This window comes from Lagenorhynchus albirostris, chromosome 8 (assembly GCF_949774975.1).
Source record: "Lagenorhynchus albirostris chromosome 8, mLagAlb1.1, whole genome shotgun sequence".
NCBI lineage: Eukaryota > Metazoa > Chordata > Mammalia > Artiodactyla > Delphinidae > Lagenorhynchus > Lagenorhynchus albirostris.
The window spans coordinates 58,409,157-58,428,174 of NC_083102.1; the positions used below are offsets into that span (position 1 = coordinate 58,409,157).

The 19,018-nt window shown below is 38.0% G+C and overlaps 1 protein-coding gene across 2 annotated transcripts in view; it reads left to right on the forward strand.

The window, feature by feature from the left end:
- The window catches only part of ASB4 (ankyrin repeat and SOCS box containing 4), a 121,796-nt gene that overhangs the window by 85,309 nt on the left and 17,469 nt on the right, over window positions 1-19,018 (forward strand). For both annotated transcript variants that reach the window (XM_060157054.1, XM_060157055.1), the window contains one exon: window positions 16,770-17,260. In XM_060157054.1, the coding sequence (XP_060013037.1) occupies window positions 16,770-17,260 (491 nt within the window). The remainder of the gene's footprint in view (window positions 1-16,769; window positions 17,261-19,018) is intronic.

A 19,018-nucleotide genomic window follows, 5' to 3' on the forward strand; every position in this document is an offset into this window, starting at 1 on the left:
GGAATTAGAGAAGAGCTTGTATTCTCGGATGATTAGTCACTACCTGTCTTACAGAGCTCTCAAGTGTGAAGATGGTAACAAGAAGTCCAACTGGGGGTCTTTGAAAAATATACTGCCCCACAGGGAAGGAACGTTACCCTGACAACTCAGGAAAAGATAATTCTGCAACTGCTTTCCTGCAAGAAACAGAAAGATTGAAGCCCTCTGCTTAATTCCATCCACAGTTTGAAGGGGACATGGCCTCTAAGAAACCTAAGCAGAGATAAAGGCAGAAATGCAAAGCGAGCTCGGGGCAATAATTTCCCCCATCCATCAACCCCAGGGGCTGTTCCAAACCTTTATGTAGTCATACCTCTAGTTTCACCAGCTTGGATACAGACAATATCACACATACGTACTCCAGGGTAAAACAACTCTAATCCATTACAGACTGTATTAGCAGGAAGTCTCTCCCTTGAATACCCTCTCCTGGTACAACTCCCCAGCAGTGACTTACCTCTGTTCAAGCAATTGTTCTTTCTGTAAGCCACTGGATGTAGAAAGGTGTTCCCTCTGGACTAAGGGAATCCTCACTCATGGTCCAGTATGCTGGCTGCTCCAGAGAGGGCTTCATCACCAGTGCTTTGTTGCCCTGCAGCCACCGCAAAGGGAAGGTCCACTGTTCTTGACTAATTCTTTCTCATGCAGTTGGTTTCTGCTAACCTAACCCACCACTTGCTGCCCCCCACCCCGCCGCCCACCTTATTCTGCCTCGGGAGTGGGGGTACCACTCCCATCAATACATCACCATCTCCCTTTCTCATTCCAGTCCTGCCTCCATGTAGCCAGGGCCATTCACCTCCACCCCTGAGACTGATCCAGGCCTCCCCTTGTTCTGAGGCCAGAGCAAACAGAATTTTGTCCTTGGACAGAGGAAGAAGTCATTGTTCACTTTCTCCTTTAAAAAAAAAAAAAGAAACCCGCAAAAGCTCAACAGTCTTCCCTAAGATTAACCTCTTTGTCAGTTGAATGACAATAGCAGCATTCATTTCCTTCAGTGAAAACACTATCCCAGTCACAAGATATGGTCTGATTTCATGAGCACAACAAGATGAGAGCAAAATAATATGATAATAGTATGTTTTCCAAATTCTGAGTTATTCAGTCTTATCTATGGTTACTTTGCTAAATTTTAATCAATGTTTTTCTTGGAATCAAAAAGATAAAAAAATAAAAATAAGATGACTGAGCTCAGTGCCTGCATGTGGATTGTTCACGTCTAGAAAGGTGTCTTTTCCTTAAGGCTGAGTAAATTAAAAATAAACAGAAGAATAAATAAACATGGGCTCTATGAAAAGAAGTCTGCATCCCGAGGGATGAGAAGCAATAATCGGAGGAGTTGGCTGATAAGCTTTGATATGAAAAATATTCGCTTCAGGAGATAGAGGGAAATAGTTTGTGATATTTGCTTCCTGTTTTCAGTATGTTTTAAAAAAAATACAGGTAGCCGTTAAAGAAGAAGAAACTGGTTATGAGAACAGACTGTGTGATAAATAGCTTGGTTTAATGACCATTTATAAAGTCAGGCTGTTTTTCTACTCCTTCATTGCCCTTTCTTCAGTCTTGTTTCCTGGATTTGTTTCTCCTTTCCACGTTTAAAAAGCTGGGGTGGGGGGGGCCCAGGGCTCAGTCAGACATGCTTTTCCCATCGAAACTCGCCTTGGTGATCTTATCTAGTCTCACAACTTCAAATATCCTCAAACGGTGCTCACTCCCAGGTTTGTATCTCCCAGCCTGACCCGCTCCTCTGAACGTCACCTCACCTATCTGACTATATATAATCCATCTCCACTGGATATTGAATACGCATCTCAAGCTGACCATGTCCAGACTGTAACTGTGTTTCCAGTCCACCTTAATGCTCTCTGTCTTAATAAATGGCAACTCTGTTCTGTCAGTTGCTCAAGCCAAAAGCCTAGAAGGAATCTGTGTTGCCTCACTTTCCCTCACACCTCACATCCCAGAAGACCTGTTGATGCTATCAAAATGTATCTCTGGTCTGACCATTGGAAGTGGTATCTCCACTTCAAACCACCCACGATGGGACCACCTTAACCCAAGCCACCTTATTTCTTCTTGGCTACAATAGCAGACTTCCAGTAATTTTCCTGCTTTTACATTTTCCTTTTTTATAGTCTACCCTCCGCACAGCCTGCTTGAGTAAGTAATCTTTACAAAAGGTGAATCACATCATTTCACCCCCCAGTGCTTCCTCCCACATTTAGAATGTAAGTTAAAGTCTTTCCTGTGACCTTCTGTGCCTGCTTGCCTCACCAATGCTAGTTCCTACCGCTCCCTCTGTTACTCACCTCTTTTGATGCTGGTCTTTGCATTTTCTGAACAAATCAAGGTTGTTCTTACCTACCTCAGAGCCTTTTCCCTTGCTGTTTTCCCTTTGCCGGGAAAGCTTTTCTTCATGTTCTTCAGGTGGCTTACTTCTTTGCTGCACGAAAGTCAGAGCCTTTCCGTGAAAAGCTTCACCTTCTTCCCTCATCATTCTCCATCACTTTACCCAGCTTTATTTTTCTTCACAACATATCACGACCTATAATTTTATCATATATATATATATATATACACACACATAAATATATGAGTTAATTTTTTGTCTATCTTCTTCGCTAGCATGTAAAGTACATGAAGTCAGGGACACTGTCTTATTTACTATGGTCTTCCCAGAGCCTCTAACAGAAGCTGGTACATAGTAGTGTCTCAACAAATATTTGCTGAATGAATGAACGTACCAAGCTCTAGGAACACAAAGACAAATAAAAATTGCATCAGTTCTCAAGGATCTTAAATCGAGGAACAAGACACCCAAAACTGTTCTTCCTTAGCACTCTAGATAAAATTTTTTACAGAGGAGGGACAAGTAGCACAGCCGGGGGGGTAAGGGAAGGTTTTCTAGAAGACATGGCACAGGACCTTGAAGGAGGAGTAAAGTTAATTAGTCAAAGAAGAAATTCAAGTCATTTCAGGTCAAGGAAACAACATAAGCAAAGGCACGTAGGTGTCTGCACAGAACTACAGGATGCTCAGTAATTAAAGCAAAGTGTGAGACAAAGGACAGCAGGACAGAAGGCTGGAGAGGTAGGAGCTGGATTTTGAATGGCTTTATCTCTCATGGCGAAAAGCTTAGACTGTATCATATAGAAAATGGAAAGCCATTACAGGATTTTAAGAGATAGAGCAATATGGTCAGGTATGCATTTTAAATACATTACTGTCAAAATAAATAAATAAATAAATTACTGTCAGAATTATGGAAGATGAATCTGAGCACGTGGTAGCCTATGGGGGAAATGCAAATGTACAAACTAGGCAGTAGTAATAGGATAGGAATTTATGGTGTCAACACTTGGTGACTGATGAAAAGGGGCAGGGGAGTGAGAAAGGAGGAGGAATGGAAGGTGAATTTCTGACTTTCAGTTTGATTTGCTGGAGCCATAGCATTGCTATTTATTGAAATATAGCTTACATGAGTAACAGGAATAAGAAGGAAAAGAGTTTAGTTTAAGACATGGTAAGTTTTAGCGCTCAATGGACTTCCAACTGAATTTGTTCAGAATGCAGTTGTAGATATAGATCTGAAACTCTGGGGTCAGCCCAAACTGGTCATATATTTTTTAGCAGCTTTATTGTGGTATAATTCGCTTACGTAAAATTTATCCATTTTAAAGTGTGCTTTTAGTATTTTCACAGAATTATGCAACCACCACCACAGTTTTAGAACATTTCATCACCCAACAAGAAAACTGTACCTTAGCAATCACCCTCCATTTTCCTTCAACTCGCATTCCCCGCCACCTCAGTCCTAGGCAACCACTAATTTACTTTCTGTTTCTATGAACTTGCCTATTCTAGACTTTTCATATAAATGGAATCATGCAATATGTGGTCTTCTATATCTGGCTTCTTTCACTTAGCATAGTGTTTTCAATGATTTTTGAAGTGATGAAATGAAACAATGTATTAGTACTTTGTTCCTTTTTATTGCTGAATGATATTACATTGTATTTATATACCACATATTGTTCATCCATTTACCAGTTGCTGGACATGTGGATTGTTTCCATGTTTTGGTTATTATGAATAATGCTGCTATGAACAGTTACATACAAATGTTTGTGTGGACATATGTTTTCATTTCCTTTGAGTAAATACCCAGGAATGCAATTGCAGCATCATGTGGTAACTCTGTGTTTAACTTTTTGAGGAACTGCCATACTGTTTTCCAAAGTGGCTGTACCGTTTTACATTCCTACCATCAGTGTATGAGAATTCCCATTTCTCCACATCCTGGCGAACACTTGGTAGTATCTTTTTTGCTTGTTTCTTTGACATATAGTTAATATACAATATTATATGTTACAGGTGTATAATATAGTGATTCACAGTTTATTAAAGTTATACTTCTTTTATAGTTATTATAAAATATTGGCTATATTCCCTATACTGTACAATATATCCTTGTAGCTTATTTTACACCTAATAGTTTGTACCTCTTACTCCCCTACTCTTATATTGCCCCTCCCCCTTATACTATCTGTTTTTTTGATCATAGCCATCCTGGTGGGCATAAGGTGATATCAAACTATGTTTTTTTGTTTGTTTGTTTAAACAGAGAACAGGAGTATTTATTTATTTATTTATTTATTTTTAAATTTATTTATTTATTTTGGGCTGTGTTGGGTCTTCGTTTCTGTGCGAGGGCTTTCTCTAGTTGTGGCAAGCGGGGGCCACTCTTCATCGCGGTGCGTGGGCCTCTCACTATCGCGGCCTCTCTTATTGCAGAGCACAGGCTCCAGACGTGCAGGCTCAGTAGTTGTGGCTCATGGGCCTAGTTGCTCCGCGGCATGTGGGATCCTCCCAGACCAGTGCTCGAACCCGTGTCCCCTGCATTAGCAGGTAGATTCTCAACCACTGCGCCACCAGGGAAGCCCCCAAACTATGGTTATGATTTGCATTTCCCTGATGGCTAATGACACTGAGCATCTTTTCATGTGTTTATTGACCATTTATATATCTTCTGTGTACAGATGACTATGTATATACTTTGCCCATTTTTAAATTGGGTTATTTCTCTTTTTACTACTGAGATGTAAGTTATATATTCCAGATACAAGTCTGTTATATATATGATTGTTCATATAATTTTGAGAGCCATCTGTTCATAAATAAAGTGAAAAGAATAGTTATGACTGCTCAAGGAAGTTACATACAGTAAGAAGTGCAGAAACTGAATGATACCCAAGTGAAACAACACAATTTAGGAATTGAGGAGAAGAGAAATCATAGAAATATAATGAAGGAATAGCCAGAGAGGGAGGAGAAAGCATCCCAGGGAAGTTGAAAAAATAGAATTTAAGAAGTGAGTTGTCAACACCATTGGATGCAGCAAAGGAGTGTAGTAAGATGAAGATTGAAAACTGTAGATAGGAATGATCAATTGGAAGCCACTGGTGACCTTTGTCAGAGCAGTGTAGTGGTGAGGACAGAAGGCAGGTTGTGATGGACCGAGGGGATCATAGGTAGTAAGGAAGTGGGTGCAGGAAGCAGAGACCACACTTTCAAGAAGTCTGGCTAAAAAGAGATCAAAAGAAATTGGAAGGTAGTTAAACAGGAGAAAAGGATTGGGAGAAACTTAAGTATGCTTATAAGAGGAGGACAAAAAGTTGATGGAGAGAGAGCTGTTTGATATGGAGTAAAGAGATATTATTTGTGGAGCAACATTTGACTGTTGGGAAGATGATCAGTCGCAAAGATGGAGTTATTTGTCTTGAACTGGAGGAGAGACCCCTCTTCCCTAACGTGAAAGGGAGAAGGTAAACGTCGCTGTTGAATCCGTCAGAACTGTTGTTTGTTTGTCTTACTGTTACTCACGGAAACTCAAGTCAGCAGCGGTAGAAATAAGTAGTGCTCATCAATATCTAGTTTTCTTCCCCTCCAGGCTCATGGAAGACTTTGTAGTCTAGTCCCCTTGCAGTTCAGCAGGATCATATATCCTTTCTGCCTAATGTAGTGTGAACAGAAGAAATGAGCCACTTCCAGGTTTAGGCAATGTAAAGCCCCCATAGGATATTTAAAACCTGTTTCTCCCCATGATGTTGTGATACTGGAGGAAACCTCAGGTAGAGATGGTGAAGCCAGAAGATCAAGGTAGCTTGGATTCTGAGAGGTCAAATAGAGGACATTGGTTTTGGAACGACAGTAGACAGTGTGAGAGTGAGAGATAAACTTTTATTGCATTCAGCCACTGAGATCTGAGTGTTGTTACAACACCATAATTTAGTCTATCCTGATTAAATCCTAGCCTAAGGAAAATTTAGAATATATTGGCAATCAAGAAAGAGTTGAAAAACTTCACTAAGGGAAGGATAGAGATGCAACTGGGCAACAAGAACCCATATTTCAAACTGAGTTCAACAGGGTAGAGGTGTATGAACCTTCAACAGGGAAGCCACTGCAAGAAGGACCAATGAGATATTTGGTAACGGTAATGCAATCTGCCCCAGAAGATTTAGGAATTGTGAGTGCAAATGTGTTGAATGCATCATCTGCAATGGTATTGCAGGGTGATGTCAGGACAGAGATAAAATAAAGACTGAGCCAGATACCTATGTCTTTGTTGAAAATGGAAGAGTGACTGGGAATTTGTGAGATCGCAGATGAAAAGGGTTAAAGAGTAACTTCATTGGGTGACATAAACCTTAACTGATGAGGAGTTGTACACAAAGCTGAGAGAGTAATGGTTCAGAAGCACCGCTGTTGATCTAGAAGAAGGTAGTCCTCAACTCCAGACCTTGGAGAATGTGGTTATATAGGGATGGGGCCTTAGGGGAAATGGTGTTTCCTTTAAGATTTCATTTAAGATAAGACTGTGAAAGATACAGGAAAATATATTTGCCAAAGATTGTAGATTGAAAGGGCAAAATTGAAACTAGAACAAAGCAGGCTACTTTGGTGACAGTTAATAACAAACTTGACACTGCACAAAATTGCATCCTTGACAAAGAAGCAGAAGAGAAACAATCGCAGAACTTGCAGGAAAAAAAAGTCCTGAATATGAAAAAAGAAGTATAATCTTTGAATAACAGATGTTTCTAAAGAATGCTTACTGTTAATCATAAGTGAGACGTATGTAAAACTCCTAGTGAGTGCTTGAAAAATAGCAGGCATTATTAATATTTTCATAAAAGAACACTGAACAACTGGGATTTTACTGCACAAAAGCCTGTGCAAACATGATTTTGAACTGAGGCAGGTGAAGTTCAAGCTGATGGAGATGACGGAATTTCAGACAAAACAAGTAGCTACTGAGGATTCTAAATTTCTACTGAAGTTAATAAACTGAAGAAAATTCCTTCTCAAATCCTTACTATTATAACCCATGATAATGTTTTCTCCAAGTTTCCTTCTGTTCTCATGCATATTGCAGGCCACTATAATCAGTGAGACTAACTACTGTTCGCCCTGTTTTAGCACTTTTTCTAAGAAAAGTGTAATTTTTTTTTATTTTATTTTTTATTTATTTATTTATTTATTTATTTTTTGCGGTACGCGGGCCTCTCACTGTTGTGGCCTCTCCCGTTGCGGAGCACAGGCTCCGGACGCGCAGGTTCAGCGGCCCTGGCTCACAGGCCCAGCCGCTCCGTGGCATGTGGGATCTTCCTGGACCGGGGCACGAACCCGTGTCCCCCTGCATCGGCAGGCGGACTCCCAACCACAGCGCCACCAGGGAAGCCTGAGAAGTGTAATTTTTAAAGGCAATGTTAAAAAAGAATGCCATGAGGAATTTACCACTTTTTCACTCATGCATTTGAGGATTGGGGTTTAAAAAATTGTGAGGGGGGGCTTTCTTATCAATGACTGTAACTTGATAGTTAGTGGATGATGAAAATTTTAAGCAAAAAAATATTTTATAGCTTTCAATACATAAAGAAATGTTTCCTTTTTGAATATGACCAAAACTTAAAAACAGGATAAAGAAAAAATTTCCTGCATGAAAACAGATAATTATGTGGAGATGAAATGGGTAGGTTTGGTTCCTGGTAAAATCAATAAAAAAAAAACTGAGCCTAGATATATCTTTAATAAGACATCAACTTTCAACAATAAAAATAGTAAAAGTATACAAATAGGTGAATAAATATAAAGTAGATTGCTTGTTTTACTAAGCATAATACCCTCCAGGTCCATTCATGTTTTCACAAATGGCAAGATTTCATTATTTTTTATGCCAGACTAGTATTCTATTGTGTGTATGTGTGTTTGTGTGTGTGTGTGTGTGTGTGTGTGTGTGTGTGAGAGAGAGAGAGAGAGAGAGAGAGAGATGCTTAGTGAAATAAGTCAGACAGAGAAGGACAAATACTATATGCTTTCACTTACATGTGGAATCTAAAAAACAAAACAAACAAATATAACAAAATAGAAACAGACTCACAGATACAGAGAACCTCCCCTGGTTACCACAGGGGAGGGAGGGGAGAAGGGATGAAATAGGTGAAGGGGATTAAGAGGTGCAAGCTAGCGGTTATAAAATAAATAAGTCACAGAGATGTAATGTTTACCAAAGGGAATATAGTCAATATTTTATAATAACTTTGTATGGTGTGTAATTTATGGAAATATCGAATCACTGTTGTATACCTGAAACTAATATAGTAAGTCAATTATACCTCAATAAATAAAGGAAGGAAGGAAACTTAACACTATCACTTAACACTATCACTTAACACTATAACAAAAACAAACAAAAAGTAGATTGCTTATAAAGGAACAAAAAACTTGGTGGGCTCGCATTTCTCCATGATGTTCAGTATTAGAAAAAGAGTAGAATGGACTTATGGAATATTTTGGAGAAAATTACCCAAGAATATTATTTTTAATGTGTGATGACAAATAAAAAAAGTATCCAATATTTGAGTTCTTAGAAAATATGCTAAAAGGTGCCCTGTCTAAAAAATTTACTAGACACATGACTATTAACTGGATCATGGGATGTATTCATAAAACAATGTTATTTTTGTTTTCCAGCGTCTTTTTAAATTATTCAGAGGGTCTAGTTTCTCCCCTACTGTGGGAGGAAAACTCAGGTGGGTCTGTGTCTTCTCTGGTAACTCTTAGGTACAAAAAAGTTACATAGTCCCTTTAAGTCTCACAAGTCAGTCTCAATTCAAAAGTTGAACATTCAGGGCTAATAATGCAAACTTTTTTTTATTGGAGTATAATTGCTTTAAAATGTTGTGTTAGTTTCTGCTGTACAGTGAAGTCAATCCCTTCACTGTATCCCTTCCCTCTTGGACCTCCCTCCCCCACCCCATCCCACCCATCTAGGTCGTCACAGAGCACCAACCTAAGCTTCCTGTGCTTTATAGCAGGTTCCCACTAGCTATCTATTTTACACATGGTAGTGTATATATGTCAATCCTAATCTCCCAATTCATCCCACCCTCCCTTTCCCCCTCCCTGTGTCCACATGTCCATTCTCTACGTCTACGTCTCTATTCCTGCCCTGCAAATAGGTTCATCTGTACCATTTTTCTAGATTCCACATATATGCATTAATATACGATATTTGTTTTTCTCTTTCTGGCTTACTTCACTCTGTATGACAGATGCTGGGTCTATCCACATCTCTACAAATGACCCAATTTTATTCCTTTTTTTGGCTGAGTAATATTCCATTGTATATATGTACCATGTCGTCTTTATCCATTCATCTGTTGTTGGACATTTAGGTTGCTTCCATGTCCTGGCTATTGTAAATAGTGCTGCTATGAATATTGGAGCACATGTATCTTTTCAAATTAGTGTTTTCATTTTCATTAGTTTCTTCATTTTCATATATACCCAGGAGTGGAATTACTGGATCATATGGTAGTTCTATTTTTACTTTTTTGAGGAACCTCCATACTGTTTTCCATAAAGTCTGAACCAATTTACATTCCCGCCAATGGTGTTAATTATAGTTTGCTTGGATATCGGGTAAGATAAGTACACCTTCTTCATCAATTCTTCTTTCCTTCTCATTCTTTTACTTTTTTTTTTACAAAATTGATTTTTTCTTTACTCTTTGAAAATTATGTAAAAAATGTTTGAATTACATTGAATTTATAGGTTAATTCAGGAAGAATTTCTATCCTTATACTATTGAATCTTTCTATCCACAAACATAGCAGAACTTTCCATTTAAGTCCTTTGCCTTCAGTAAAGGCATTTTCTCCACAAAGATCTTGTTTATATCCTAAAAAAAAAAACATGGAAAACACAAACAAATCAATGAAAAATGGGCAGAGGCTATGAATAGGCAATTCATACAAGTGGAAATCTTGTTGCCCCCATAGACATATGAGAAAACACTACTGATAACCAGGGGAATGCAGATTAAATCAAAATATCACTTCATACCATCTAATTGGCAAACATTAAACAGTGTGACAATACAAAGTGTTGGAAATGATGCTGAACCTTTAAACTGTACCGATTGACATTTGAATTGACACAACCACTGATGAGTATAATTTAATGTAATTGAAAATGTTTGTATACTACTACCCACTAATTCGGTTTCTCTCTCTAAAGAAACTCCTGCATGATTTGAAAGGTATTTGTTATTATGAAAAAGCTAAAACAACTTAACTGTCTTTAGTAGATGAATGGCTAAACTGTAGTTTAATTATGCAATGTAATTCTGTTCAGCAGTTGAAATGAAAAAATCAGCTCTCTGCTCAAAAACATAATGTGGCTGGTAAAAACAGGTTGCAAAAGTGAGTACAACTTACATGGTTTTTAAGACCACAAAATAATGGTGTATACGTTACTTATGGATGCATATGTGAGTAATAAAAGAACAGAAATTTAAAGGGAATGACAAAGTCAACTTTAGAATAATAATTATCTCTGAGGAGAAAGAAAGGGAGGGAATAAAAGAGAAATGGGCTGTTTTTTTCCTGTAAAATTTTATCTTGGAAAACCAAAGAGAATATGTCAAAGATTAATATCTGTCAAATATGGGTATGTAGATGTCTGTTAGATTTTCTGAGATTTTCTGTATTTTTTTAATTCTTTCATAATTTGTAAAAAATCTTAGATTTAGTGCTGATGTAATAACAGATATTTAGATGTAGTAACACAGTAGATTTCTAACCTAACTGCATTTTACATATAAACGCAAAATACTTTTGAATTGTAAATAAATATGGAAATTTCCAGAAATGCAACTATGCTACAAATCAAGGCAAAACCAGACCAAAATTTATTTCCTCATTTTGGAATACCATTCATTACGGCAATGACATCTGTGGTGTTTGAATTACAATACAAAACACCTGTGTCAGTTCAGTGATGTAGCTGCTAGGAGTCTACATATGGATTCAAGCAAATAAGCATTTCATTGTGTCATCTAGTATAGTCAATAAATAACACATTAAAATTTACACTATATCATTGCAATTTGTATTATTTGTGGCAATCATAACTATGTAGCTAGAATTATTAGAAACTACTTTCATTCTGCCTTTACATGTTAGCTAGGCATTGGGTTTATTTTTAAAAGATTATGTATGAAGGTAGATGATATTATTTCTCGACTTCATCGCGGAATAGGAAAGGCATGCCTGAAAGGGTTGAGAGCACTGGTCTGGGCTCGTCCTCCACCTCCCCACTGACCTCCCCACTTACACACAGGCTCTGTGAGAAATCAAGTTCATTAGGACAGGGAGAGAGGCAGGGCGGGCTTAGGGATGAAGTAAAAATGTGGATTCCCTGAGTCTGGGAAGATGGAGAGGTGACAATTTCTACAGAGACCTGCCCCCACTCTCATGTAGCTTTTGACGTGACAGAGCTGTGAGGGAATGTGGATGCTTTGAAGAGGATGCCTCTGAGGGCCAACTCTTAGGATGTAGGGAGTAGCAAAGCCCAGCAGAGGGAGCCACATGATGACTGATCTCGGAAGATCAGCCAAGCCAACAAATGGGCACTTGGAAGCAGTTTAATTTTATTGGGGAAAAGAAGTAAGGAAATGTAAGGTCTCATAACTAGGATTCATGAAATTGATTCTCTCTGTTGGAGGGTAATGAATGGATACTATCATACAGTACAGAAGAATAGAAAAAATTGAATGTTGACTGGCACTGTGTCCCTATATTCCTGGCTTCAGGAGTATCACAGTACCATTTCTGTGGCCAGCATCCACTCTTTCTGTGCAATTCTTATCCTATGTCCCCTTTTCATCATATTCTCAGTGCAACCAAATCTCTGTCTCCTTTGCCCACAGATTAAATCTGAAAAGTTCTTGTTGTTTATCAGGCAATGAAAATGAAAATTTTTCTCCATCTAATTTGCAACCATTTCAGACTAGTTCTGGAGTCCATCTTGCATAAATTAGAAGGTTCATGAAGGGCCTTCTCTCACTAAAATTTACTTTACCCCAGAAATAATTTACCCATCTTCCCTAAAATGAAAATTGCTACAAATTTTATGGGGGCATAGTTTACAGAAATGTAAAGAAAACTTTTTAGAGAAACAGACCATGTTCCTACATGAAAAGACTCTATGCTATAGGAATATCAATTCTTCCTAAATCGGTAAGTACACCACAATAAGTTCCACATGAATTAAATGTTAAACATTTTTTAAAATCTATTAAAAATCCAATTATAATTAATCTGGATAAGTTATGAAACCTCTGAGAGGAGTAGGACATTCTAATACCAAAAACAAAAGCAAAAACAAAAAAACAAAGGGAGAATTTGACCATATAAAGTTTACATTATTGTATTAAAGAAAAATCAAAATAAACTGGATAAAAAATGTATACCAATTATGAGAGCATAGGCTTAAATATTATTTTAATGAATGACACATATAAATGTAAACAAAGCAGAAAGGCTTCAGAGTATAAAAGGACAAAAATTTGGACAATAACTAAAGAAGAAATGCTACCAGTTAATAATTACAAAGTGTTCAAACTCTAATAAACAAATCAATTCAAATGAAAAGAAAAAGAGAGACCATTTTTTACTTCCAAATAGCAAACATATTTTTTAAATTGTGTAACTACATACTGGTGAGTAAAATAGCACTCATGCATCAATGAGAGATGTATATAAATACAGAGAGATATAGATAAATATAACTTTCCTCAATTATTCATAAAGACCCTTAAAATAACTCAGATATTTCAGCTTAATGACTCTATTTTGGGGGAATTTATGCTAAGGAAATAATCCAAAGATTTACACACAAATGTATCAATTGTAGCATTAGTCATAAGATCAAAACTTTGGGAAAAAGTCTTCACATCCATCAGGAGGGTAAACTCACTATGGAATATTATGTCATTATTTTAAAATGATATTTTAAATGATAATATAACAATATGGAAATGTTTTATAATAGTAAATAAAAAGCAATATTTGTTTAATAAAAATATTAAAATATGTCTAACCTAATTGTTAATTAGGGAAATAAATATTCAAACAATGAGATATCACTATGCACCCATCTGACTGACTAAAATTAAATAGAATGAAAATACCAAATGTTGATAAGAACCCTCACACATGGCTTATGGGAGTATAGACTGGTACAACACCTATTTGATACCATCTAATGACGCTGAAGATAAGCACACCCGATGACCCAGCAATTCCACTCATAGGTGTAGCACCCCGTGAACCCTGCCCATGAGCACCAGGGTACAAGAATGTACAAGAATACTCATGGCAGCAGTGTTTGGAATAGTCTGAAACTGTAAATGTCTGTCAGTAGTAGTATTACTTGTACTGTGAGATAGAACACAATAAAATGAACAAACAAGAGCTAGACATCGCAACATAGATAATTTTCACATAGTGTTGAGTGAAAGAAGCAAGTCATGAAAGAATATGTGTTGATTATTACATTTATATAAAGTTGGAAAATAAGTGAAACTATCTTGTTTAGAGGTATATACAAGGGTGGTAAAACTATAAAGAAATTCAAGGACATGATTATCATAAAAGTCAGAATAATATTACCTCCAGCAGGATGGTGGAGTTGTGAGGTGGAAGGATAGATTGAACAGTAGAGGGCTTTTCCGGGTCAGGGAGTGTTTGATTTCTGGACCTGGGATGTGATTACATCGGTGATAGCTTTACAATATTTTTTAAACTGCACACATATATTTTTATATATTATGTAATGCATGTTATATATTATGGGTTGAATTGTATCGCCTCCCTTCCCCCCAAAAGAAGATATGTTGAAGTCCTAATCCCCTGCAACTCAGCATGTGACCTTGTTTGGATATAGGGTTGTTGCAGCTGTAATTAGTTAAGATGAGTAGAGCAGGATGGGTCCCTAATGCAATATGATTGGTGTCATAAGAAGGCAGCCATGTGAAGACACAGAGACACAGAGAGAACCATGTGAAGATAGAGGCAGTCCTTGGAGTGATAATCTACAAGCCAAGGAACACCAAGGATTGATGGACATCAACAGAAGCTAGGAGGCAGGCATGAGCCAGATTCTCCTTTAAAACGCTCAGAAGTAGCCACTCTCATCAACACTGTAATTTCACTACCAATCTCTAGAACCGTGAACAAATTTCTGTTGTTTGCGGTACTACTTTGCGGTACTTTGTTACGGCAGCTCTAGGAAACTAATACATTGCATTTTCACATTAAAAAAAAATATTTTTTTAAGTTCCCAAGAATTTATGTTTATGGTCTCTAATTTCTTGAATGAATCACAAAATCTAAAATAGAAAAGTAGTCAAATCATCCTACTTTATGTAGTCCCTGGAAAAGTTACACTCAAAGCCACAATTCAAATATAAAAGTAAGCCTCTCCTATTCAGAAAAGGAAACTATGCAGTATATCTAGTTGTAGCAAGAGGTCAGGGATCCATTGTAAATGTCCAAGTACATTAAAAAATAAAGGACGTGGTTACTTCCAAGTTGGCCTATAAAATTTTCATCCTGACCCTTTGATTCCCTTTCTTACTGGAAATTCTCCAGCATCTGAAGTGACCCTGCATTAGCTTCTGGGAAGACATTCTTATTCATCGCATTTCACTCCAGAGCAAAGAAGTGCTGACCTGAAGGGAGATGTGACCCAGAACTTCTCCAGGGCGGAATACTGATGAACACAGAGGGCTGATTGTTGTGAAGGATGAGTTTTACTTATAATTCTGCTTCCTGAAAGTTAGGAGCAGAGATAGGCTCTGAGTTTACAGAGCAATGTGCTTTCAGAAACCTCACTGAGGGGTGGCTTTTTTCTGACACCGAGTAAGCTTGTAGGAGTATTGCCTTTCTTAAATGTGTTCCATATGATCACAGGGTGCCATAAAAAAGGGCATAAAGGAGCAACACACAGAGAACAGATTTTTTAAATTAACAAAATGCAACATTATTTCTCTGTTACTTTCAAGTTTTCAAATATCCAAAGAGAGCAAAGTACAGAAAAAAATGTTTTAGGAAAATAATGACGTAGAATAGCACAGTGGTGAGAGATTTTGAAGCCAGGCTGTCTGCTTTCAAACCTCTGTTCTATTGCTTCTTAGCTTGGTATGGTTATTAGTCTAAAAACAAATTTCTTCATCTGTAAAATCAGGGAAAAAATGCACCTCCTGCAAAGGGTTACTAGGAAGATTCCATGAGGCAATATGTGAAAAGCATGTAGCTCAGAATGTTGTACATGGCAAGTGCTTAATAAATATTAGTTGCTGGCATAATAATAATAATGATACTAATAAAAGTATTTCCAGATTTATACTTGAAGTAACTATAAAAATTTCCAGTAGAATTGATCACAGAATAGGCCCCCTGGGGTCACTTAGCTCACCCCAATTAAACTAGGCTGAGAAGGAAAATTTCAGCTTCTCAAGTTGACCATTCTAGTAGTTAACTTCCCTATCAAAAAATAAAATTCACTCAGTTTCCTGGTTTGTTAGATAAGTGGGTTGGATTAAATAATTTCTAAGGAGATTTCCAAGCACTAATAATCTGTATTTCTAAACAGCATTTGTCAACCATAAATTGGACATGTTACATACAGTCTTTAATTGTCTTTCTTTTAATGAGTATTTTATTTTACTAGCTTCTATCCCTTTCCTTTTAAAATATGACCCTTAGTCTAGTTTGGTGGTCAAAGTGTTTTGTGTTTTTTGTTTTTGCCCCAGTTGTATTCCAAAGGAGCCTCACAGACTTCGGCAGCTTAATATTGTCAGTTTTCAGTCAGAGGGCTGAGCAATTTCCATACCACTGAAGTTCCCTTGGACCAAACATTTAGGTTTAGTTCCCTTGAAAGAAAAGAAAAAGATGATTTTGAAGAAATCTCATCAAGAGACTGAAGACTTTTAAAGCCACATGTATGAACCTCCAAGATTGTGATATAACCTTCATTTTTAATGATATTTGCTTGGTTATCGGAATCACTTTGTATTTCCAAATCCACCTAGGGGTAGGAACTATAACTCTAGACAGTGCTCCAGCCTCCCAGCCGAAATCGTTTGCTCTCAGGCCCACTCTCCCATCACCTCAGTACATTTGCTGGTTGTCCAGGAGGTGGCGCTGTTGTTTCAAAGCAGTGGCTTCCATGGGGTCTAGAAATGGAACTTGGAAAAATGGGTGGTATACAGCGGAAGAGGTTGAAAGGGAAGCAGCGAGAAAAGGCCTGTTTAATGAACCTTGTGGAAAATGACAAAATATGTTTAAATAATTGTCTTCCTCATTCTCCCTTTCTAGGGGCGAACGTGAACATGAAGACCAACAACCAGGATGAGGAGACGCCTTTGCACACGGCTGCCCACTTCGGCCTCCCGGAGCTGGTGGCCTTCTACGTGGAGCACGGGGCCATAGTGGACAGTGTGAACGCCCACATGGAGACCCCACTGGCTATCGCAACCTACTGGGCCCTCCGCTTTAAAGAGCAGGAGTTCAGCAGGGAGCATCACCTCATCTGCCGCATGCTGTTGGACTACAAGGCCGAGGTCAACGCCCGGGATGACGACTTTAAAACTCCGCTCCACAAGGCAGCCTGGAACTGTGACCACGTGCTCATGCACATGATGCTGGAAGCTGGCGCAGAAGCCAATCTCATGGATATCAATGGCTGTGCTGCCATCCAGTATGTGCTGAAGGTCACCTCCGTGCGACCTGCCGCCCAGCCTGAGATCTGCTACCAGCTGCTGTTGAACCATGGGGCGGCTCGAATATACCCTCCGCAATTCCACAAGGTGAGGCTGTGTCCTAGGGCACCAAGTGAAGAACTGGGTCGTCAGCAGGGTAATGGGGACGCAAAGGGTGGCTTGGTCTGAAATCTCCAAGTAACTCAGGCTTGTCTGAGGCTTGAGTCTTTGGGCTGCCTCTGATCCACAATCTGACATTCCATTTACACATATAACCCTAGCTATCTCGTCCTAGTCCAAGTTTGTTTGAAATCTGGGGCTGAGAGCAAAGAAGGAGAGCAAGGTAGTAGATAATTTTCCATGTCTTGTGTGAACACCAGTGAACTGGTAGTGGCTTCCTGGAGGACTGAGTGAAAAAGATCAGAAGGCCACTTTACGTCTGCAGGAGAGGTGAATGGTGTGGACGCAGGCCTTGCCGTCTCTTAAGCAGAATGTCTGCTCTAAAGATGATTGAGCCTGCTCTGGAATTAGTTTGTAGACATGAAAGGGCCACTCGGTTTTCTGGTTTAATGAAAGCTAACATTTATTAAGAACTAATAGTCATATTTATTATAATGAATTCTATTTATTAAGCACACTGGTATAAGCATTTTACACTTCTTAATTTAATTTATTTAATTCTGTAACAATCTGATAAGGTAAATAATATCATCACCCCTATTCTATAGAGGAGGAAACTGAGGCACAGAGTAGTTCAGTAATTTGTCTGACCTCACACAGAGGCAGTGCCAGTATTCAACCGTGGTTCATTTGGTGCTAGTGTTTAGCTTTATAGTATGACACTGCACAGCCTTCATTTTAAACAGTATTTAATGATAATCTCTAATGGGCTAGCAGGGACCAGATATTACCAATACTGGCGTGACTAAGACATGATAACTATCCTCAATTAGCTTAGGATCTAGTGAGAGAGACAGACACATAAAGAGATAACTTTAATATTCCGTGGTAAATGACAAGGTAGAGGAATAAAGGGTTCTCTAGGCACATGGAAGAGAGAGTCTTGCATTAGGTTGATGACGGTCATTAATTTGGAAACCAAAATGCATTTCACCTTAAAGAAATCAAATGATAATTTACCTAGGATCTCACTCATTTAAAAAAAATTAATTAACACGCAGTAGAGGAGTTTTATGTATAAACCAGCTAACTAATGTAGGGTCACAGAAAGCTAGTTGATAGAAGTTTTACTAAATTCACAGCCAAGTTCTACCTCCTACCTTGATAAAATGTCAGAGACTTGTCTGAAGTCCTGCAGTGTGAAGTTTAGTTGAAAGAAAAGTTCCACTAAAGAATTTAAGGGGAGAGCACTCAGAAAATTCCAGATAGACAACCCACAGAAAGTTCCAATGTAGACATGATGAGTTCAATGATTTATGTGATCTCAGTAAGGAATTTTCTCTTGGTTGTCAGTGTTTTAATGAAAGATTAAGTAATTTTTTTCCTTAAAATTTTATGTAATACTCATAATGTCCTGGAACGTTAATTTTATTGAAAATTTCAAAAGATTATGTTGATTAGGAATAGGATAACAAATAATAGTGTTACAATAATGTCCTTTGTTGAGCTCTAAATAGGCTTCTACATATTATTTAATTTTATTTTATAATAATCTCTGAGGTAGGGGCTGGCATTATCCTCATTTAAAAGGTGATAGAATTCAGATATTTTCCTAAAGTCACACAGAGTAAGTGGTCAAGTTCATTCATTCATTTATTTAACAAGTATTCACTGAGCACTACTTTGTGCCAGGAACTGTTCTAGGAGTTGGAGATAGAGCAATGAACCAAACAAAGGCCTTCATGG